Below are 24,501 nucleotides of genomic sequence, written 5' to 3' on the forward strand. Positions count from 1 at the left end.
TTAATAATTTGAGTATGAGTGGGTTATTGGAAACTGAAAAAACTTTGAAGAGAAATTTGAGTTTTAGGTATTCGAAACGAAGAAGGATAGGAGGCAAATTACATTCTACTTGCATTGAGATAATTGGAGAAGTATACATAGCACCTAAAATAAGTCTTAAATTCATATTTTGAATTTTTTCGAGTTTTTCTACTAATTTATGTTCTGAGGCATAACAAAAGAAAGCGTAATCAAAATTACTTCTAACAAGAGATTTGTAAAGTAAAATTATTATTTCGTGAATTTTCCATAGACAAAATGAATTGATTTTCTTATAAACTAGGTCGTAAGGTTATACAGCCTTACCTCGTGCCCTATCTTTTATAAACGGTAGCACGCTTATAATGAATTTTATTACTCGTTTTTAAAGCCCTTAAGTCGATATTTTACGGTAGTGGTAACTTTTATAGAGTCTACCTGATGTGATTTACTTTTTATGGCCTTTATCTATTGCTGTTTATTTTAACTTCATTATCTAGAATATATTATTGTATCTCATTATATTATAAGAGTGCTATATTTTCAACGTTATGGGTCTATGTACTTATGGTTTTGTGTATTAGTAATGTATATAATAAACATTTCGGTGACTAGACAAGTTGCAAATGAATATTTTTTTTTTATTTTTGTACATGTATATCTTTTTATTTTATTTTTCATTGTGCATTTATGTCTATTGTCGTTTGTGTGCTGTAAGTAATGCAAATAAATTATCTATCTATCTATCTACAGGTACATTTTCGTTAGTGCTAACCTAAGAACAAAAAATTACAAAGAAGGAGTGATAAAATTGTTAACTCATAGCAGGCTAGAGTGTAGAAAATGTAATACGGCCGTATAACCCTACCAAATTCAGATACAATCTGCTTGCATACTTTCTACATAAACTGTGTCCAATATATAATCTAGTAATTTAAATTTGTCGTTGACAAATAATTGACATATCAAACATTTTCTATACACTAGCCTGCTATGAATTGAGAAAAATAGCAACTGATGGTGTATCTTTCGTCCTCTTTTTACTAATTATATTTGCAAAAAAGAAAGGAGGCAACCATATGATTTACAGTTTTATCATTCCTTCTATGTAATTCCTTGTTCTTAGGTGCTCACAGAATGAAAAACAAGATGGCGGATGTTTTACTGCCGGCATATATCCGAACACTAATATCCAATGTAGATTATAGACTACATGACCAAATTCTAACTACAGTTGCTAATTTGCCAACCTAGCAATACTACTGGCAAAATCTCCCCTTATGGGGGAGGTCTATGTTCAGCAGTGGACACTTAACGGCTGATATGAGAGTGTAGAAGAGTGTTAAAACTTCCCAAAAAACATTCTGATTTCTGACGGTTTTTTTTATGCGGTAAGAAAATCTGAAAATATAGTCAAGATAATTATAAAGAATGTAAATAAAAAGACAGTCAGTAGGGTAAAATTAATTATAAAATTAATATAATTTTATACCTTCCGAATAGTGCGCAATTTTTAAAAGATGTTACACTATTTTGTCCAAGTATTCATATTTTCTAGGTGACTGTCTATCAATAGTACCTTAAGTTATTATACTTAACCAGTGAGTGTGTATAGGCCGAGCATAGATTATATAAATAGAGTGTCTCCACACAAATGCTTCAAGAAAAGCGGGTCAACTTTTACATACAATTTTACGTGATAAATATATATATATATATATATTTTATACAATTTAGAATGGCAAACAAGCTGACGACCCACCTGATAGAAAGTGGTAACCGTCGCCTATAGACATGAGCAGTACCATGGACATAACAGAGTATACTGTTTCGAAATAGTTATGAGTATTTCCTTCATTACTTCTATATTCATTTTGTCTTATAATTTCTGCATCTGTTTAATGCGTAAATACTTATTTTGTTTATTAAATAATATGTCAAGATACATTGTAGTATATAGAATAGTGATAAAAATCGAGACTGTTTTTAATGGGTTGAAAATAGAATAGTAACCCCGCCTGCGCTATACGCTGTACGCCGGTATATGCTGGCGGGGCACCAGTGATAGATGATAGGTGAAGATGAAGGCAGATCAGTTGGCCCATCGTGAAGAATTTGACTAGAATCACGATGGAGGGGGAATTGACCTGATATGGTATATTGGTAGCAATAGGACTATTATCACCCATAACTAACAATCCTTCCCCCCCCTCAAAAAAAAAAACGAGTCAGCTAATTTGATAATTAGCTGAGAAAAAGTTACCCGTTTTTGAGACTCGATGTTCTATCTATGTTAACTAATGGGGCGGGTTAAAAAAGAAAAAAAAAAAAACGTAAAACTTGCATAAATAATATATAATGTTTTCCCGCCATTTTCTGTACACGGGTTGGCTAATATGGCTGACCTCATAAATTGGCGAGACCATAAATACTCAGTTTACGAGTTACTGACGATTCGGCTCGGAACTGATTGAAATGAGAGCCGATTGTTATTTCCTATTCTATCTTTGCCGACTGATTTATGATACAAAAATACTTTTATTCGAGTGTTTACTTAAAAGGAAAAGATAAAGAATTTTATATTGAACTTGTGATTGATTTTTGTCGCCATTTTTGCAACATATCAAATACTATATCAAAACTACATAGTTGTGTACGTGCTTCAAATGAATAAATCTTAGATTATATAGATAAAGCATCGAACTTAAAAAATGGGCCAACTTTTTGTCAGCTAATTGTTAAATTAGCTTGCGTTGTATCGTAGCACGAAATGTATCATAAGCGACGACGAGACGAGACGAGAGGCGTGAATTTACAGGATATAGAGCAGTGATTCTCAACCTTTTTTTTTGTTGCGGCACATATTTAACGATTTCAAAATTTGGCGGCACACAGAGAAAAAGATAAAAATTATTTACTTACTACAACACACTGCATAAATAGTTTATGACAAAAATTTTAAATATTTGCAAAATTTGGCGGCACATTTTTAAAATTTGGCGGCACACAAAAGTACCGCGGCACAGTGGTTGAGAATCACTGATATAGAGGAATAACAAACACCTGAGTCCTCAGGAATGGCAACGCATGGGGGGTATCATGGGCGAAACAGTATACTTCTATTATGTCCATGTTACTGTTTATGTCTTTAGGCGACGGTAATCACTTTTAATCAGGTGGGTCGTCAGCTTGTTGGCCATTCTGAGTTGCATAAAAAAATAATCTATGTTTGATAACGGAACGATTGAACACTGATATCGATTGGAAATTTAATTAAAAAATGGAACGGCGGTTTGCTGGCCACGTTTCTGAGCTGAACCTTCTGTTCAGCGCTTTTATATTTGGGAGTATTGACTATAACGGAGTATAACGATAGCTTATCGGGTTTCGTTTAAAATATTGCTCCACGTAAATATTTTTATACAAATACAAGAATAAAGAATTTTCTTGTATTTACGATCTTATATAGAAGACATAAGAACCCACTTAGATAAGTGTTATCTACTGCTATTAAAAAAAAAAAACATAAAAGATCATCATATCAGCTTTTAACTGTCCACTGCTGAATATGAGCCGCCTCTTGGGGGGTTATGCCACTAGTTGCCACGCTTGGCAGGCTGATTGGCAATCGCAGTTAGGCTTTAGGGATGTTTTAAGAGGGACGCTGCTGCCCATCCCTCTTCTTCTCTTAGTCGGCTCTTACGACACTCACGGGAAAATAAGGGGTGGCCTAATCTATGCCGGGACCACACGCCTTAAGATAACATTTTATATATTTAGTAGTAGCCTGCCAAAGATATTAGAAGCGGCTCAGACATATCTAGAGTCGGGTTAAATACATTTATTATAATTTTGTATGTTAGCACACTAGACTTATAACATTGATTTGGCTTTTACTGTTATAACGTTATAATTATTTTTAGTGAATAAATAAAATAAATAAAAAAAATTAATTTATTATTATATAAAATATTTCCCACTCATTAAAAATGAATGGAAAATATTTTGCCCGAGGCGGTAAAACAGCTACATAGGGCCTGGATTTAAAGGCTGCTTTATTGGCTTGCACGGAAATGGTTAGCTGATCAGCTATTCTCACTGGGAATAAGCCATAATGCAGTATCCGGTTATCCGGCCCAACCATAATCCGTTCTCCCCTCTAGTAAATTGTGCATCGAGCTTTGCTAAATACTCGAGGTACATCGTAAAGTTAGTCACTCAGTGGCTTAAATTTTATCGTTGGAAAGTTATAGCTGTCGTTTAGTAAATTACACAATTAGTCTAAAGTAAAAAAGGGTTGTTTACACTACCAATTAAAGGTAGATATTGCAATATAGATAGATAGATAATACCAGAGGGAGACTTTGTACAAAAGTCGATTGCTTGGGTACCTCTGCCCCATTCGTGTTTCAATCGTGAAGCAGCTGTGTTTGCATAGCTGTGTTTCGATTTGAAGGGCGGGATATGGCGTGAATTTACAGGGTACAGAGGAATAACATCTGAGTTCTCAGGAATGGCAACGTATGAGGAGTATCATGGGCGAAACAGTAAACTCTGTTATGTGCATGGTACTGCTCATGTCTATAGGCGACGGTTGCCACTTTCCATCAGGTGGGCCGTTTGCCATTCTAAGATGTATTATAAAAAAATCAATCTGGAAATATATCCTTACGGATAAAAATTTTTCAAATCGGAAACTACCGACCGAGTTACTAGTATGAGTTACTTTCTACCATCGTACGGTTTGCCATCGACAGGGAGTTCGCCCTCATACCCTACAGCCTAGATGGTCGAGTAGAACGCGGTTTCAAAAATGTCTTCTCTCACGAACACTCAAGTTATGCAATGAGCTCCCTGCCGAAGTTTTTTCAACAGACTACAGCATGGGGTTCTTCAAATGGGGGCTTTATCAGGGTCAGCAACGCGCGCGTAATACCTCTGGTATTGCAGACGTTCACAGGCTACGGTAATCGCTTCCAGGTGGGCCGTATGTTTCTGTGCCACCTCAGTGGTATAAAAAAAATGAAGTAACAAACATAAAAAAAAAAACTATTGAATTGAGAAGTCCTCCTTTTTTGATGTCGGTTGAAAATTACTTACGCGCTGTTGTAACCTTAGTGAGGATAAGCATTTATCACGCGGTAATACGCCAACGCGTGGGCAACTGGCCTACTCATTTCTCTATTTGTTTCTTTGTTTTTTGTTTATTTCTGTTTATTTGCGCGAACTAATGAAACTTAGCGTTATTATGGCTGTTGAATTATTCAACGTATTCAACTTGGATACGTCATAAATGTAAACTGTTTTATTGTTAAGATTTTCGTAACTGTATATTTTATTTTAATGTATGAATAAAGTGGTTTGACTTACGTCTACTACTTTACTTGTCCATGCGCTGCGGTCACATTCGCTCACGATCAAGGGTCCCGGATGGTCCCGAAACTAGTCGAGTATTCTCGACTAAAGTACATGTAAGTCAATCCTATTGTTTTTACATTAAAATGTAATGTTTAAACAGTCTTTTTTACACATGGAGCTTAACTTTTAGGTAGTTGTTGTCGTAGGTATAGCCTACTATCTTAAGATTTTGCACAGTGGTGGAGCAAAATTTAAATTAATGTGGACATGATACATCTCACGTTAAACCTTTTGACAGCGTAAAAAGATGGTAGATAGGTGGTAGGATAAGTAATAATTTGAGTCAAAAAAAAACTAAAAACAAATACGCGCGGCGCCAGGCCTCTTAGATAGCAAGGCCGTGGGCGGTGGCTCTAGGGTTGCCAACTCTCGAAAGGACCAACCTGGGAGAATTTTATCGAGGGCAGGAGGAGGTATTAAAAGAACATCATTAATTAATTTTTAAATTTATATCTATTTTGTTTTCGGGTAGCATCTGGCGTGGGCGATGCGATATGAGCCACCACATCGCATCGCCCACGCCACATGCTGATTTTGTACCTTTTCCCTGTTTCCATACATTATTTTCCAGGGGCTTTTTTATGCAACTTAGAATGGCAAATAAGTTGTCGGCCCAGCTGACGAAAAGTGGTAACTGTCGCCTATAGACATGACCAGTACCATAAATATAACAGAGTATACAGTTTCACCCATGATAGTCCTCATGCGTTGCCATTCCTGAGGATTAAGTTTTTTTTTTAATGGATGATAATGGAATGGTAACCCCACCCGCGCCATCGGTATACCCCGGCGGGGCACCAGTGAAGGATGATAGGGTATAGTCCAGTAATTATAAACATTTATTATACCAGAGGAAGATTTCGTACAAAAGTCGTTTGCTTGGGTACCTCTGTCCCATTCGTGTTTCAACCGTAAAGTAGTTGTGTTTGCATGGCTGTGTTTCAGTTTGAAGGGTGGGATATTGCGTGAATTTATAGGGTACAGAGGAATAACATCTGTGTCCTCAGGAATGGCAATGCATGGGGGGTATCATGGGCGAAACAGAATACTCTGTTATGTCCACGGTACTGCTCATGTCTATAGGCGACGGTTACTACTTTCTATTAGGTGAGCCGTCAGCTTGTTTGCCATTCTAAGTTGTATAAAAAAAATATTATAAGTGTACATATAAAAAACTAAATATCTTCATGAGCAGTTATGAATTATTTGTAATATCGATTCTAGAATGCGTAAATTTGCATTGTACCTTTTTTAAGAGATCCTCCAAGAAATACAATAATTTTACTGGAATTTCATTAGTAGGAGAGTCGTCTCTCAAACCAAGTCCGTTGTAAACAATATTAAAATGTTTCTTCTGTTCCGAAACCTTGATTCGTGGATGTCGTAAAATATCCAATTAGCGGTACAACCCCTCTTATTTCGGCTAAATCGGCACTTTTTAATTAATTAAATTTTCAACATCCTTAATTCCTTAAATCCAAGCGCAGATATCAGAATTTGTGTTGAAGGGCAAGTCATGTACTTTTCCAATTTTGAATATAATTTCTGTGGAAAGTTTTTGGGCTGTTTAAAAAACAGTGGCAGTTTAAATATACTTTCCAATTTAATTTTATGTTTATCTTTCTATTTTTAATTAAAATAAGCGTGTATAAGAGAGAGAGAGAGAGTAGTATTGATGTTTTCAGTCGTATGTAAAAGTTTGCTTAATAATCGTCGAAAGTAATGAAAGTAAAAAAATATAAGAAAACGGAAAAATATATTTTTTTTAATCGACTTCAAAACGAAGGAGGTTTTATTTTTTATTTTCTTTTATATAATTTATTATATAAAAAATATAATTTAATATATTTATTTTTTATGTTCGGTTGTATTTTTTTATTTGTTACCTTATAACTCAGTCAGTTGTAAACTGATTTTTGTCTAAATAGTTATACTTACAGATTGGTACCATAGAAACTTTATCAAATTCGGTCCTAGTGGTTTAGTTTATAAATCAAAGTAACAATTGAATTCTGTTTTATTCATGGAACACAATCTTAATTATTCAAAAACAATACTGGAAAAAACTAGTCACATTTATATAATAATGAATGATAATAGAATGGTAACCCCGCCAGTGCTGTCGGTATACACTGGCGGGGCACCAGTGAGGGATGATAGGTGAGAATGAAAAAGCAGGTCAATTAGCCCATTGTAATGAACACACCTGAAATTCAATACGATAATTTCCTGGAGAGACCACGTGGATAGAATTGCAGACATTGGCAGCAATGGGACTGGTAGCCCGCATTACTAACAACCCGTCCCCTCTTAACTAGCTACATTAGTTTCTTGTGCAGAGAAAGAGAGAGAATTAAATGTAGGCCTTTGTCAACTGACAGAAATTGTTCATACTAATGTAGTTATTGTGTAGGGTACAGTTTATATTTGCTCATAAATATTCCTTTCGAGCACGCTGCTTTGTATTACCAATATTCGGGTCTCTGGGGCTAGCACTCAATGGGAAGTGGTTAAATTTCAATTAAAATGCATGTCGCACTGCGCCTCTTGTTCGTGACAACCCTAGCGTATTATAATTATTCTACTGTATTATGTACACTAACTATAGTTTTATTTATTTTATAGGATCACCAACATAAGATACTGTGAAACATGTCAATACAATACACTAGTGGAGGGGGAAAAGGATTGTTAGCAATGGAGTTTGACAGCCCCATTGTTAGCAATATACCTTATTAGATCGACTTCCACGTGGTTACCCCTGGAAACCATCGTGAACAATTCTTGTTGAATTCGTCACGATGGGCTAACTGACCTGCTCCATCCTCACCTATCATCCTTCACTGGTGCCCCGTCGGTGTATACCGATAGCGCGGGTGGGGTTACCATTCCATTATCATCCATTAAAAAAAATACACTAGTGGATTATGGCTAACTGTTTTCACATTTAGAGGCAACCATAGCATACTTTTTGTTTATCAGCCAAATTGTTTAGAGTAATCGCGTGTAATGTAACGGATTAGATACAAGTATTGCTTCAATATAGACATCATCATTACCAGAGGGAGACTTTGTACAAAAGTCGTTTGCTTGGGTACCTCTGTCCCATCCGTGTTTCAACCGTCAAAGCTGTCAAACCTCATTATTAACATTCCTTTTTCCCCTAAATTGATTTCTGTTTATAATATTTACGGGTGGAACATTTAAGACGTTATAAACAGAATTTAATGACATTTCTCTTGGACCATTGTCCGGTACGGAATACTAGTTAGCATTGGTATAATAGTTACTCTTGTTTACTTTAACTTCCGAGTCGTTAACTTCGAGGTCAACGAACTCTAGCTATAACTTTCGAAGTCAGATATAATGACAAGAGAGAACTATAAAAATAATACATGAAAGTTTACAAATCTAAGTTGAACATAATAAGAACACTGTAATTTAATAATAGAATTATCAATAAACCAATGCAGTGCAATATTTTGCTAAATCAGTCATAAATATTTTTATGTACTTTTTTATTTTTATTATTGTTATAAATTAATTTAATTTATTTAGAAAATCAATGCAGTTATCTTTAAATAAAATTACAATAATATTATACATTCCTGAGTCCTTAGGAATGGCAACGCATGGGGCGAAATATATTATAGGCGAAACAGTACGAGTATGCCTACACACAATACAATACGACTATTATGTTCATGGTACTACTCATGTCTATAGGCGAGGGTTACTATTTTCCATCAGGTGGGCCATCAGTTTGTTTGCCATTCTAAGTTGCATAAAAAAAACATTGAATCACGAATTGTGATTTCAGATATTACGAATATATTTTTCTGAAGATGTTCTCCTAAACTTCAATTTAGTTCCACTTCAGAGATGTGTGAATTATTTAGTTTATTGCTAATATTTATTTTATATGCATTAGTCACTGAGATGAGAAATGGACTTAAACTTTAATCACGTATGTTTCTTTACTTTCCTTACATCTGAGTGTATCAATCTGTTTTTACATATTGCGATTATACAAGTTTTTTTAATTCGCTTCACCTTTTACTTGGCCTTTTATCAGCGTTTACTTAATTGGACATTTTATATCTGTATAAGTATTTACACTTATTCTCAGTATCTTTCGTAATCCTTCTATTATTAATTCATTTATTTATTTTTATTATAAAACCAATTAATACATTTTATCCTTTTAATCTTTGTTATTTAATCGTGTTCCAATAAGTATTTCTACATAAGTTTTTAAACATAAATTGTTTAATTATCTTACCTTTTTTTTAAAAAAAAAGAAAATTTAATAAGGACGATTTCTAAACTTTATTGCCCCTTTTTCACTTTTCTTTTAAATTTAAACCTGTTAATTGCTCTGTTTGTGTCATAGATTGTTCAAATTGCTTTTTCTTCTATATATATATTTATGTGTTTGTGTATGTATATGACGTATTTATAGTATATATTTATAATATATGAGAATATTAAGTATTGCTTTATGTTTCCTCAATTCATGAATGGTTGACTGGTAGAGAACACCGTCCGATGTTAAGTGCACCATATGTAGATACATACAATTACACTGTGTATTGGAGTTTAAATGAATAAACCATATTTGAATTAAAGTTTCTTTTATACTGTGGTTGAACCATTAGGTCTCTATTTTCTGGATTAGCAACCACATCTGTTAAAAGAAGTCGGTTTGATTGAGAATTGACAAAAAAACCTCATTTAAGCAAATAAACATGTATGCATGTTGATGAAAATAATAACTTGGTCTGTCAATAACTACATTATGTTATATAAAATGGTATGTTTATTAAATAAATTTATATAATTTAAGTACTTAAGTACAGTCTTATAGAGTGATAAAAAAATAATAGAGTAATAATAAAAATAAATTACAGTACATAACGAACAGCTTTAAAATTAGTCTGTAATTGTATTGTATTGTATTTATTTAATAATATTAAACAGTTAAATATTTCAAAATAATGATGATAAAATTGTGATATAAATATAGTAAATAATTGTAAATTTCAATTCTTATTTATAGTATATATAAATATAAAATCCTACTTTTCAAGTACCTTAACCAAAAATGAAAAATGAAACGATTTCCTCTTTAGTAATATTTGATTTTAAAGCACAAAATGAAAAAATTATGAAACATGCATTAAGTAGTGAATACTTTGTTCTAGTTACGAACTACTTAATAATTAAAAAAAAAAAAACTAGTTATTTTGGAAGTTCATGATAATTAATTTCATATATCATATCAGCCTTTAATTGTCCACTGCTGAACGTAAGCCTCTCCCTTGGGGGGTTTGCCAGTAGTTGCCACACTTGGCAGGCGGATTGGCAACTGCAGTTAGGCTTTAGAGATGTTTTAAGAGGAACGCTGCTTTCCATCCCTCGCCCTCCCTTAGTCGCGTCTTACGACACCTACGGAAAAGGCCTGGCCTGTTCTATGCCGGACCAGACGGCCAATATGTTGCATATTATTTTCGAATTTCCTCTATATGATATACTTTTACGTTTAACTTTTAATATACGTACAATAATAATAGTATTGCACTTTGGTACTACAACGAAATTAAAAACATGACGTCATTAACGAGTAGCTGTTCTTTTACATACTGTGTATTAGTTGGCAATTTTTATCCATCATAAACATAATTGGGCTCGTATTCTCTGAAAATATTCTCCCAAAATTCTATTTCTTCTTTGTCCGGAGCTGTGCCGGTCGAGAGTACGTTGCCGATGTTCAGGTAATCTTGCTTCTCGATCGTGTACGGTGACCATTTTACGCCCAGGCTGCCATCGGGTGTTGGATTACTGGAAAAAACAATAATAAAGGTTTATTATTTTTATGTCATCATGCCTTTAACTCTCCACTGCTGAACATAAGCAGCTACCATGCGAGGTTTTGTCAGTAGTTGCCACGCTTGGCAGGCGGATTGGCAATGGTAGGCTTTAGAGAAATTTTAAGAGGGACGTTGCTGCCCATCCCTGGACCTCCCTTAGTCAGCTCTTACAACACCCACGGGAAAGAAAAGGGTGGCTTATTCTATGTCGTGACTAAACAGCCATTATTTTTATGTACTTCTTCTAAAAGGCAGAGATTTTCGTTTGTCCTTTTTTTTGTATGTTACGTACCTTTGTTTTTGTTTACAGTAATTTTGATAATTCGTAATCGATAAACAAAAAAAAAGAAATTTTTCGTGGGTGTCACGCTGTCTATTATATTTCTATTATATTCATTGTATAGTTTATGTTTATAGACAATGATTAAAGTGGACTATCTGCTTGTTTACATTCCAAGTTGCAAAAAAAATGTAATAAAGTCCAAACTATATTTAGATTTTATCATGTCAGAATAGTTCTAGGATTTTTTTTTAGGAAATAATAAGTAATTTGTAAACAAATCATACCCTTGCTTAGCGAAGTTAGTCCAAAGTCGTGTAACATTCTCGACGAGTTTGAATGTAGTCGAATTTTGATCAAGTGTTTGCCCAAATAGGCTAAATACGCCAGCCAGTGGAAATAAGTAAGGCAAGTCGTCAGCATGACTCACTACGGGTCTATCTTTCGATAGGTTTTCTCCTCCTAAAACTACACCAAGAATATTTCTTTCTGATTTGCATCCAAACTTGTACATATATATAGTATTTTTATTTGATCGAGCACAAATTTTAGCCCATTCAACTACTCCGAATACAAACATTTCCATTGAGTAGAATTTAATAATTTTCTCTGAGAGGTTTGACTTCGATTGAACATTGTCACCAAAATAATATTTCCTCAATTTCCTTCCAACATCAAGTTGTTTATTTAGTGGGTTATTTAGAAGAATAGGAGTTGGAACTAAAAAGTCCAGAATATTGAGATTGTCTTTAAATTCATCAATATTAAGTAGACCAAGTCTAATAACACCTTCGTCCTCGGTACATCCAACTATAACTTCTACACCGTCATGAATTCCATTACGAAGTACATCGTTTCTATTTCCATAGAAAAATCGTTCGTTATTACCAAATTGTTTTTCATCTACAATACTAAAAGTTATGTGGGCCAATTTTTTGGCACTTTCAACAGTTGTTATTGGTATATTTGCTTGAATAAGAGATTCTACTGGCAAAGATTTGAAGAATTCATATAACCCTTTAATGTTGTCTGATTTATATCCCAATCTTTTAGCTAAAACGAATGCCCTCTCACGTGGTTCCGTGGCAAGTGCCCATGAACACATAGTAGATCCACTTTGCGCTATAGCTCTCTTGAAAAGACCTTTCGACATTGGTGATATTAAGTGGTAGGTTACACTGGCGCCACCCGCACTTTCACCAAAAATAGTTATATTTTCAGGATCCCCACCAAAATTTTTAATATTATTTTTTACCCATCTGAGCGCTGCAACTTGGTCTTTCATGCCTGCGTTACCAGGAATTTCCTCTGTCTCAAGACTGAGGAAACCAAGGACTTCTAATCTGTAATTAAATGTAACGAGGATTACGCCCTGGCGTACAAGAAACTCTGGGCCGTAAAGGTCATCGTTTCCGCTACCAGACATGAATCCTCCGCCATGTATCCACACCATAACTGGCAGAGGTTTTGATGGTTTGATGTCAGGTGAGTAGACATTTAAATATAAGCAGTCCTCGCTGCCTGGTATTAATCTGCGCATTATCATATCGAATTGGTAGCATACAGGGCCAAAATTTTTGGCATCGCGAACGCCTTGCCACGGCTTCACCGGTTGAGGTGCCTGTGAAATATTAATGTGTTATTGAGAACTGATGGATTATTTACGCAGTCCATCGATATGTATACTTAATATAAATAGGAAAGACTTCATTTTTTGTTTGTAAAGGATAAACTCAAAAATTGGTCAATAGATTTTGAAAATTCTTTTACACAAAGAAAGCTATATTATCAGCTATACTATATTTTCGAAAATTCCATACAAAGATGGGTCGGATTGTTAACTTATTATATAATAATAATTATAAGTGTATAAGCTCTTATTTTTTTTTAATTAGTACATGAATTTGGTGTTGGTTTACCATGTTGTTGTTTACCATAGCTTTAATTTTCAAGATATCGTAAAAGGGGACTATATTAATGAAACAGAGTACACTATCGTAAGAAGGGGGAAAAACTTATAGCGTATTATACCAATAGTATATATTTGTTTTGTATACAGATTTGTTTGTTTGGATAGTTATAAAATTTTAATTTTGATGTGCAAAGTCACTGGTACGATCAAGGATAATATTCATAATGATTAAGTCGCTATAAGACACTAACACGAGAGTAAATCCTGTATATAGTAAAAATAATCATCGAAATCAGAAAAAAATAGGTTAATACAGACATTTCTTTTTTTGCAAATCACCTAAAAACACGTATTAACAGATAACGATAAAGGGCCTTAAACTTCACCTTAAACCTGAGATCTCCAACAGGTGGCGCCGCATACGGTATACCCTTGAAGGCATAATAATTCCCTCCATATGCATTATTAACCACATTACCCTCTAACACTCCGTCTTTTATGGTTACTTGAACCATTTTGTTAATTATTACTCTGACACTAAATGAACTACGTTGCGGTTCGAAAGTTTATTGATAACTAATTGAGAAACGGAATGTTGGGTTATTATATTTGGAAATAATGACTCGACGATATCAATTATCTATATCGTGTTTTTAGAGTTCCGCATCAAAATGATATAAAGGATAAAATGGTATTCTAGTTTGAGAATAAGGATGGGTAATATATAGCAATATACATATATCAGTCCAATAACGTATATATGTAAAAAACCTGTTTTCCAAAAAATAATATTGCATAACAAACTTTTAAGATATACGAAAATAGTTATCTGACCGATATCGAAAATGGGTGATGACTTTTTCTTTCATTAACCTCCAGAGTAACTCAATATATACATAGATATCGGATCGGTATCCATATCACCCATTTCTACTATATTTGAGAACCAAACTATGGGCCACGTTCAATGTAATGTATTCTGTGATATAATTCGTACTGTTCTTGTCTAGATGGGTCGTTTGTCCTTCTGTTTTTTTATGAAAGATGTTCGTTATTATCGATTAATACTTTATTTGGAGATTTTTTTTATACAACTTAGAATGGCGACACAAGCTGACGGCCCACCTGATGGAAAGTGGTAATCGTCGCCTATAGACATGAGCAGTACCATGGACTTAACAGAGTATAACTATTTCGCCTATGATACCCCCCATGCGTTGCCATTTCTGGGGACTCAGGTGTTATTCCTCTGTACCCAGTAAATTCACGTCATATCCCACCCTTCAAACCGAAACACAACCATGCAAACACAACTGCTTCACGGTTGAAACACGAATGGGACAGAGGTACCCAAGCAATCGACTTTTGTGCAAAGTCTCCCTCTGATAACCAAATCTCCAAATTCACTATCGAACTATTATCTGGCTGTTATCTAGTAAAAATATTTGAACAAAATATCTTTCTACATTATCACTATTAAGTGGTAACAACAAAGGTAACCAAGTTTCGATGAAATTGTCAAAAAAATACTAAATGGCCGGCCCCAAATGGAGTATTGCTGTCACTTATAGACGGGAGCACCTAGATACCAGCTTGAACCCTTCGACTTAGTGCAACGACGAGCTATGAGAATTGTCGATGATCCCAGGTTTGTAAGCGGTATCGAATCCTTAAGTCTTAGGAGAGATTTTGCCTCACTCTGCGTGTTCTACAGTTTGTACAATGGATTGTGCTCAGAGGAATATTCAATATGATGCTCAAGCCAATTTCTATTATCGTACGGCTCGTCATCGACAGGGAGTTCACCCTCATACCCTACAGCCTAAATGGTCGTGTACAACGCGTTTTCAGAGATGTTTTCTTCCACGTACATTCAGATTATAGAATGAGCTCCCTGCCGAGGTTTTCCTAAGATACTACAGCATAGGGTTCTTCAAAAAGGGGGCAAAGAGGTTTCTTCAGGGTCGGCAACGCGCGCGTAATACCTCTGGTATTGCAGGCGTTCATAGGCTACGGTAACTGCTTACCATCAGATGGGCCGTATGCTTGTTTACCACCTCAGTGGTATAAAAACTACTAAATGAAATTAGTCATCATCATCTTCTTGGCCTTAATCAAATTATTTGGGTTTGCCGTAAATGTTTCCTCTTCCATTCTTCTCTATTCGCAGACATTTCCGTATACACACCCATTCTGGACATATTAACTGTCAAAAAGACCATCTACGTCTTTTAGGTCTTCCTCTACCTTCACGGACATTTACATTCATACTTATATCTTTTCTAAAACATGCTCTTCGCCCATGCGTATCACGTATCCATATCGGAACAGACGGTTACTTTTTAACTTTTTTAACACAAGCCTTTGATATATTTAAACTTAATTTTGTTCATACTTGTTACATAACACATCCACCTAAACAATCCACCTAAGCATCTTAGCTCTATACAGTCTTCATCCGTCACATTTGCTGGCCAACACTTGGATTCATATAAGAGTGCAGGCATCATGCTCCTGTATCTGAAAGAAGAGTTTTATACTCGTAATGTTAAAGAATTCCCGAGGGAGACTTTGTACAAAATTAATTTGCTTGGACACCTCTGTCCCATTCGTGTTTCTACCGTGAAGCAGTTATGTTTGCATGGCTGTGTTTCGGTTTGAAGGGTGGGATATGGCAGTGAATTTACAGGGTACAGAGGAATAACACCTGAGTCCTCTGGAATGGCAACGCATGGGGGGTATCATGGGCGAAACAGTACACTCTGTTATGTCCATGGTACTGCTCATGTCTATAGGGGACGGTTACCACTTTCCATCAGGTGGGCCGTCAGCTTGTTTGCCATTCTAAGTTGCATAAAAAAAGACTATATACAATAAAACATTATCCCTATAAATTATTATTAGTATACTGTTTAGGGATATCGTTTCAAATATATACACAGTTAATCAGCTATACGTTTTAAGGCCGGCAACCGACTGACAAATCCCGATTGAGAGGTAGGTACACATTTACAAATGTCATACATTAATGATGTACCCACAAACATCACATCCCTCCACCAGTAGTATAAAATTATCTAAAACAATGAACAGCCTAAAATATCTCAATTACAATTTATAATTTATTTTTTTTTCGAGTCGCTCTAAGGGGTCTTTGACGCAAGGTGTGTTCATTATTATCAGTTGATGGCACATTGAGAGGCTGCACTGGATCCGAACCTAGAGGTATCGGACTCGACGCGCTGTTATCACTTAATATTCTCTCCTCCCCACCAGCTCGCTCCTCTCCCAATTTGGACATCATACTATTATGGATGTTCTCCGGTAATGATTGAAATGAAGAATCGCTGTTTTGATCTTGTTGCTCGTATATGAAATCTTCTTGGCCCTCTGTGCTCTTCTCATATTCTTGTTCAAAGCTTCCAATAATGCTTACATCATCAACCTCATAAGTTTTATCCGAGCCTCTATAAGCTAAAATTTGATCCACATGTTTCTTTACATACTGTTTACTTCCCGGTAATAACACGTTGTACATCCTAGAACCGATTTCCTTAGATATGATCCCAAATTGCCAAATATGTTTGTTACCATTATTATAATACTGCTTAACTAAAACTTTATCTCCTTTTTTGAAATCAGTTCTGCGATGTCCTCCGTATTGTTTACTCTGTAAGGTCTGTTTATTTTTAACATTAGAATTGGCTGTAGCTGATACTGACTCTGTTAAATTATTTGTCCTATCCGCATTTGGCACGTGCAGCAGGAGGTCGAGTCTACAACGTAAAGACCGACCCAACAACAACTGGGCTGGAGAAAAACCGGTAGTACAATGACTACTATTTCTATAATCAAATAAAAATTTATTCAATTGTTGTAATATAGTTTTCTGTGTTTTGTTTTCTTGTAATATAATTTTTAAAGCCTTTTTTATAGTTTTTACACTGTTTTCTGCTTGCCCATTTGATTGTGGATGATAGGGTGCGATAGTTAAATGTTGTATTCCATTTTTGTTACAGAACTCATCAAATTGATTTGAACAGAAATTAGGAGCATTGTCAGTAATTATAGTTTTCACCAACCCAAACCTACTAAACAGTTCACATATTTTAGAAATAATCATTTCAGTAGTAGTGGTCGTCATTAAAAAACATTCTAACCATTTAGAGTGTGCGTCTATTACTACCATGAAATATTTTCCATCTATATACAACATATCTAGATGTATACGTTCCCATGGCTGCGAAGGGTACGGCCACGGCGCGAGCGGAGCGCGCGGTGGCGCGTTTCGAAGCGCGCCGCATATACTACAAGAGCCGATTTTTTGCTCAATATTCTTATCTATTTGAGGCCACCACATACGACTCCGAGCTTCCGTTTTCGTTTTAACAACTCCGAAATGTGAATTGTGCAATTCGTTTAATAACTGTTCCCTGAAAATAGCCGGAATAACTAATTTATGGCCACGCATTAAACAGTTATTCTCAACTGATAGTTCTAATCTACAGTTATAGTAAGGCCTTAATTCTGGATCGGTTATCTTGGTAGGCCACCCTTTTTCGATGTAACCCATTACTTTTTTAATTAATTTATCGCTAGCTGTAGCTTTTTTAATATCTGTTATAGTCACTGGTTTCAAAATTGTATCCGTGACAAAATTTATATATAAAGCTTGGTCCTCTACATTATTACTGGAATTCTGATCCGGTAATACCGATCTAGACAGGTAATCGGCAACATTTTGATCGCTTTTAATGTATTCTATGTTAAAATTGTAGGCCGATAAAAATAAGGCATACCTTTGTAATCTATTGGCCGCCATTTCCGGTACCCCTTTCTTACTTCCAAAAATTGATAAAAGTGGCCTGTGGTCTGTGCGAAGCGTAAATGGAATCATACGACCGTACAAATAGTAGTGAAACTTTTTTATAGCAAAGACAATAGCAGCCGCTTCCTTCTGGATCTGTGCGTAATTACGTTCTGCTTTGGAAAGTGACCTAGACGCATAAGCAACGACCCGCTCGCGTCCGTCGCTTTGCCGCTGGGCCAGCACAGCGCCCAGTCCTGCTGGACCGGCATCACATGTCACCACAGTGGCTAACACTGGATCGTAATGCGCCAGCACCCGTTCCGATGCCAATTGCTTTTTAATCATATTAAATGTCTCGTCATGTATCGCATCCCATCCTCGTCGCCAAAATATACTGTTTAGGGATATCGTTTCAAATATATACACAGTTAATCAGCTATACGTTTTAAGGCCGGCAACCGACTGACAAATCCCGATTGAGAGGTAGGTACACATTTACAAATGTCATACATTAATGATGTACCCACAAACATCACAATTAGTTTTAGATAATTAACTATTATCTAAAACGTGTTCGTAATTAAGATTGTTTTTATGACATTGCTAGATAAAATTGTATTATATACCTATATTTTTTTTAAGTAAATCATAACTGTCACGTAATCATTTAACTAATCTTTTTGCATTAAATTGCATACAATGATAAATGCATCCGATAATAATGACACTGATTTAGATAGTTAACGACAACAATACGACAACATAACCTTCAAGAAAAGAGTATATTCCTTTTTAAAAGGCCGGGGCAGCACACCTGCAATGCCGCTGGTGTTGTGGGTGGTCATGGGCGGCGGTAGTCACTTACCATCAAGTGAGCCGCATGCTCGTTTGCCCCCTGTGTTGTAAAAAAAACGGATGAACAGTGGACAGTCATGATGATGATCATATTAGCCGCTCGTCATCTATCATATCCCATTGGTGCCCCACCCATTAAAAAAAAATAGGGATTTTAGTTGCCAGTACATTTATTTTAATTCTCCCAAAATATAGCGATAAAAACACCGGTTCAAAGCGTGTCAGATGCGATAATACGAAAGAATTTATTATTGATAAAATATTAATTTTAAAACAAACGCGATAACTGCAATAACAACTGAAACTATAATAACTTTTATTTTACATCAAACAAGACTAATCCATGCGATAAGAAGTGGACTTTTCAACTTCATATTTACATGCGGTCACGCTGACGGCAGTGTTGCCACATTGAATATTTTTTCGTAATATTGGGTAAAAACTCTTGTGTAAGAAAAATTTTAGAGAAATTTTTGAGAATTTTTTTATACAACTTAGAATGGCAAACAAGCTGACGACCCACATGATGGAAAGTGGTAACCGTCGCCTATAGACATGAGCAGTAGCATGGACATAACAGAGTATACTGTTTCGACCATGATACCCCCCATGCGTTGCCATTCCTGAGGACTCAGGTGTTATTCCTCCGTACCCAGTAAATTCACGCCATATCCCACTCTTCAAACCGAAACACAGCCATGCAAACACAACTGCTTTACGGTAGAAACACGAATGGGACAGAGGTACCCAAGCAATCGACTTTTGTACAAAGTCTCCCTCTGGTAATAAAGTGGGTGTGGGGAATAGTGGGTAGATTTTTAGGGATTTGGCATTTATAGTCCTTATATAATATAACTAATTTAGTAGTAGTTAACTCGCGACGATGTTTCCAGATCGGGATAAAAAGTTTATATTTTTCTCTACTCCGTATAGTACCAGTATGCCAGATAAGCCGTTAAGGCGCTGTAGGTAACAAACAAACAAACTTTCACGTTTATAATAATAGCAAGGACTTTTATTAATGGGTGAAAATGGCATGGCAACCCCGCCTGCGCTGTCGGTATACGCTAGCGGGGCACCAGTGAGAGATGATAGGTGAGAATGAAAAGGCAGGTCAGTTAGCCCACTGTGACGAACTCAAGTCACGATAGTTGCCAGGTGGAACCGCGCGGAGGTCGACCTGATGGGGTATATTGATAGCAATGGGGACTACCCTCCCCATTACTGACAATCCCTTCCCCCCAATAGCAAGGATTATTGATGGTAATAAGATGACCTTATAAGTGGTCATCATATTTTTTTTGCCTTTCGCATATTGTAGTGAAAATTTGTGATTGGTTAAAAATGTAGAAAATTGTATCAATTTAGAGGATTATTTTTATGCAAAAATTTGTTTTGGCTTCGACTCCTCGTTAATTTTGAATATCTCGTACGTACAGACATTGTCTAGTTATAATTTTATTATATGTGTGAAGCAGTTGTGTTTCGGTTTGAAGGGTGGGATATGGCGTGAACTTACTGGGTACAGAGGAATAACACCTGAGTCCTCAGGAATGGCAACGCATGGTGGGTATCATGTTATGTCCATGGTACTGCTCATGTGTATAGGCGACAGTTACCACTTTCCATCAGGTGGGCCGTCAGCTTGTTTGCCATTCTAAGTGGTATAAAAAAATGTATGTAAATATATAGTTAAATTTGTAGTTTTTGGTAAAAATTTTCAGCTGCACTGTTGTCATTGCAGACACTAAGGTAATACTTGATACTTGTTGACTATAAATTAACAACTATACTATATAAATACTATATACTACTATAAACAATTTTGTTTACATTAAATAATGTAAACAAGTTTTTGTATGCAACTTATAATGGAAACAATCTGACGACCCACCTGATGGAAAGAGATAACTGCCGCCTTTTGAACATTATTACGTAATGCGAGCATTTTTTAAATGATTCCCAACTCTTTTTGTTTGTGTTTTTTGTTTGGATGTTATTGAATTACGTTCCTAAATTGTTAATAGATATTAATAATATTTTTTGGAATTATTCTTATATTACATTTGTGACAACTTACTATAACAAAAATTACAAACAAAAATTATTTAGAAAAAAATATCAGATTTATGTTTTTTTTTTTTTTTTGTAAACAAATTCTTCTTTATGCAAAGCATAACTTGAGAACTCACTAATTATAATTCTAAATTTAAATTTTGAAAGTGTTCTATTTTGCGCTACTAAATCTATTTGTATCTATGACGTATGATAAAAATATTTTAATTGTTTTATCTATGGTTATATAAATATTATAACCATAGATAAAACAATAATATTTGATTATCCGTAGATTAAGGATAATACCTGCGGTTCAATCAAAAACTAGGTATAACCAACTTACTAATCTAACGGGATACTTTATAATTAAAGGGTTTAATGGTTTATTCCTTATAAACGTGCGTATATTATATTATGTTTATGGTTTATTCTATATTGAAACCCCTGATTTAAATGTCTGTTAAACGGGAGTTCGTATTTGGAATAGAGTAACGGATAGCAACCTTGGATGACACAACCACCGGGTCAATGCGACCTCCAGCCAGTGACCTAATTCCATACAATCCGACCTTTGCCCTGCTAAACAACATATTCGTGGGATTAACGAAAAATTTGTCCTTTAATTAATAATTTATGTGTTAACGTCTGTAATGTATTGTAATGATGTGTCTGTCTTTGTCATATGAAAAGTACTTGACTATTAAAAAAAAAACAATGCGTTATTTGTCCAGAAATTTCAACATGACAATAATGGGAATCGCTGAACAGTTTTATTTATATTTCGTTCCCAACACAACAATGATAGAATTTGCTAAAATTTATTTATTACTTTGGAGTCAAAGATATTGAACTAACTTTAGGTGTTAGTGAAATGTATTTAATATAATTTGGAAATTGGTCAGTTTCGCTTCGTCCTAGAAATGTTATTGGGTCATCAACCGTTTTATTTTTTACCTCGACAGTAATATGCTATTGTGTAATCACAGATGGATAGATAGATTCTTACTAATTAATGACTAAAATAGTAAGAATCTATTACTAATAATTATTTGTAAAAATACTAACAAATTTTTACTTCTCTCTTACTTGCTGTGCCCAACGGGGTCCATTATTGACGTGTTATCTAAAAACGACATTATGGAAAGCAATAAGAAATAAATAAATAAATAATATTGCAAATGTGAAAATGATTGTGTTCGTTATTCTTTGGTGCCTTAATGCCTCAATCGGTCGTGATGAAATTGACGGAAATGGTGAAGGACATAGGCTACTTTTATCCTGTTCAATTAATATAACTCGGTTACGCGTACAAAGTCGCAGGTAAAAACTAGTAGAATGTGATTCAACGTCGTCAGTATGCAAGTATGTATGTACTTGCAACAAATTATTATGTGCATTTCCTCCTATTAAAATATTTGTATTTCCTTTAAAGGAGGCGATTCTCAATTTAATAAACGACAACGTAATTTATTAAAATACCTGTTATGAATATAATGAGAATGAATAAAATAAAATTATATATATAATAAAATTTCATAAACTAAAAAAAAATTAAAAGAAAATTACAATGTCTGACTAGGCTGTATGGGTTCGTTCCCTTTGCCTATTTTGCAAAAAAAGGATGAATAAGATCAAAATAAATTAAATTAAAAGAAATCTTAAGAAAAATATCTTCATTTTTCAACTGACAGTATTTTATTGATCTCGTAGAAAAAGAACAACATAAAGAAATACAGGTATCAAGGAGAATACAGGTAGCATTCTTAATCTATAAAAACTTTTTAAAGCTGCCTTTTCTTTACAGATCATAGATTAAGGTAATAGAGCAAAATCTTTTTACAAACACAAAATTGTGCATTTTTAATTCAAATATTTTATATATCTATTAAACCATTTATCGGTGTGTATTATTCATTTTAAAATAAGAATTATGACATCATTTCAAATTTTACTTTTTTTTTTGATAGTTAAACAGGTATTAAGCTCAAATAATGTGTTGTTTTTAAAAAAATGGATGGCTTTGTTAACATCTGAGCATTATTATTGACAATGTTGCTGTAGTTATCAATAGTATTGTTTAATTTAGTATTGTTTAATTTTGTGTTTCCTTCGCTTGCATTACATTTGTGTAAACTTTAGTGGCTGTCAAATAAGTATTTAAGTATGTATTTATGTATTGTTATAGCTGTCTGTTTGCCTTAAATAAATAAATAATGAAATTAGTAATGATTAAAGTACTTTTTTAAAATAAACCCACCTTAAATCTGAGCTCACCCACAGGAGGTTCAGCAAATGGGATACCTTTGAAGCTGTAATATTTGCCTCCATAATCGCTCTGCAACACTTCACCTTCCAGTACACCATCACTTACAGTAACCTTTACCATTTTATATAATAATATTGTTAACAAAATAAGTGTGTTATTTGGTGTACATCAAAGTGACGACTACAGAGTATAGTTGTAAAAGAACTAATGTCTGACCTTGAACGTCTTACTTAATTATTGAAATGACTCTCTATAATTATGTTTACTTCTTTTGATCATAAACTATTAAAGTATTTAAGAGGTGGTTTAAGTTTAATAACTAGGATTAATAGTTTACTAGTATTACATAAAAGCCAAAAAGTTTTTTTTTTATTTTAAAATGTGGCAACACTGCCGATTTGCAAAAACTGATTCCCGCTAAAAACGCTGTCAAAATTTTTATCGTTTCTTACAGACAATTGCAAAAGTGTTTAATCTTATTAATTTAATCGACTTTTAACTAACAAGGACATAAATCAATAATATGTTGAAAATATGACGTTCAAAGCTACATTTAAAAAGAAAAAAAATATTTAATATAAATATTTTTTCTACTCATTTTGTACAAAATATTTCCGATTGTTGTATAATATTTCGTTTAAAAAAAATAAATGTTTACAGCGTATTTACGGGGGAAATGTGCATTTTTCCCTTTTTACGAGATATATACAGCACATTTAATTTTAACCGCTTCTAAATTATAAAATAATGAAAATTTATTTTGTTCATATTCTCGTCTAATCAACTTCGAGCTTATATCGTGTAGATGGGTGTTCTACTTATCTCTCTCACTCTAACAGATATGTTATTATATTTATTCTCTTTTACATTGCCAATCTATATTATAATCTAAGGACCGGATTCACACTATAGTGTCGTTCACGGTCCTCTCTCAATCTGGTAAATTATTATTATATAAGAGACAATGTGTGTATTCACACTAAGGGAAAACGAGGGATGGGCAGCAGCGCCCCT

The 24,501-nt window shown here is 34.5% G+C and overlaps 2 protein-coding genes across 3 annotated transcripts in view; one reads left to right on the forward strand and one right to left on the reverse strand.

Moving 5' to 3' along the window:
- LOC113510547 (muscarinic acetylcholine receptor DM1) overlaps window positions 1-24,501 on the forward strand; it is a 100,031-nt gene that overhangs the window by 16,233 nt on the left and 59,297 nt on the right. The window lies entirely within an intron of this gene.
- LOC113514079 (juvenile hormone esterase-like) lies at window positions 7,436-23,676 on the reverse strand. Of its 2 annotated transcripts, none has more exons than XM_052899235.1 (3): window positions 23,479-23,676; window positions 11,874-13,207; window positions 7,436-11,277 (listed from the first exon to the last, which is right to left on the reverse strand). In XM_052899235.1, the coding sequence occupies exons 1-3, from the start codon at window positions 23,605-23,607 to the stop codon at window positions 11,100-11,102; spliced, it is 1,641 nt and encodes a 546-aa protein (XP_052755195.1). In that variant the 5' UTR covers window positions 23,608-23,676; the 3' UTR covers window positions 7,436-11,099. The 2 variants fall into 2 exon arrangements, with proteins under 2 accessions (XP_052755195.1, XP_026753865.1); XM_026898064.3 differs by lacking the exon at window positions 23,479-23,676 and adding an exon at window positions 13,885-14,084.

Source organism: Galleria mellonella, unplaced genomic scaffold (assembly GCF_026898425.1).
Source record: "Galleria mellonella isolate WM207_F2 unplaced genomic scaffold, CSIRO_AGI_GalMel_v1 utg57, whole genome shotgun sequence".
Classification (NCBI taxonomy): domain Eukaryota; kingdom Metazoa; phylum Arthropoda; class Insecta; order Lepidoptera; family Pyralidae; genus Galleria; species Galleria mellonella.

Bases quoted from the DNA above. Each gene is read 5' to 3' on its own strand.
- LOC113514079 (XM_052899235.1), bottom strand. From the start codon at position 23,607: ATGGTAAAGGTTACTGTAAGTGATGGTGTACTGGAAGGTGAAGTGTTG. The intron at 13,208-23,478 runs GTGGGTTTATTT...AATATTTCACAG, and splicing joins TGGGTGAGCTCAGATTTAAG to GCACCTCAACCGGTGAAGCC. The intron at 11,278-11,873 runs GTATGATTTGTT...TGTTTTTTCCAG, and splicing joins ACTAACTTCGCTAAGCAAGG to TAATCCAACACCCGATGGCA.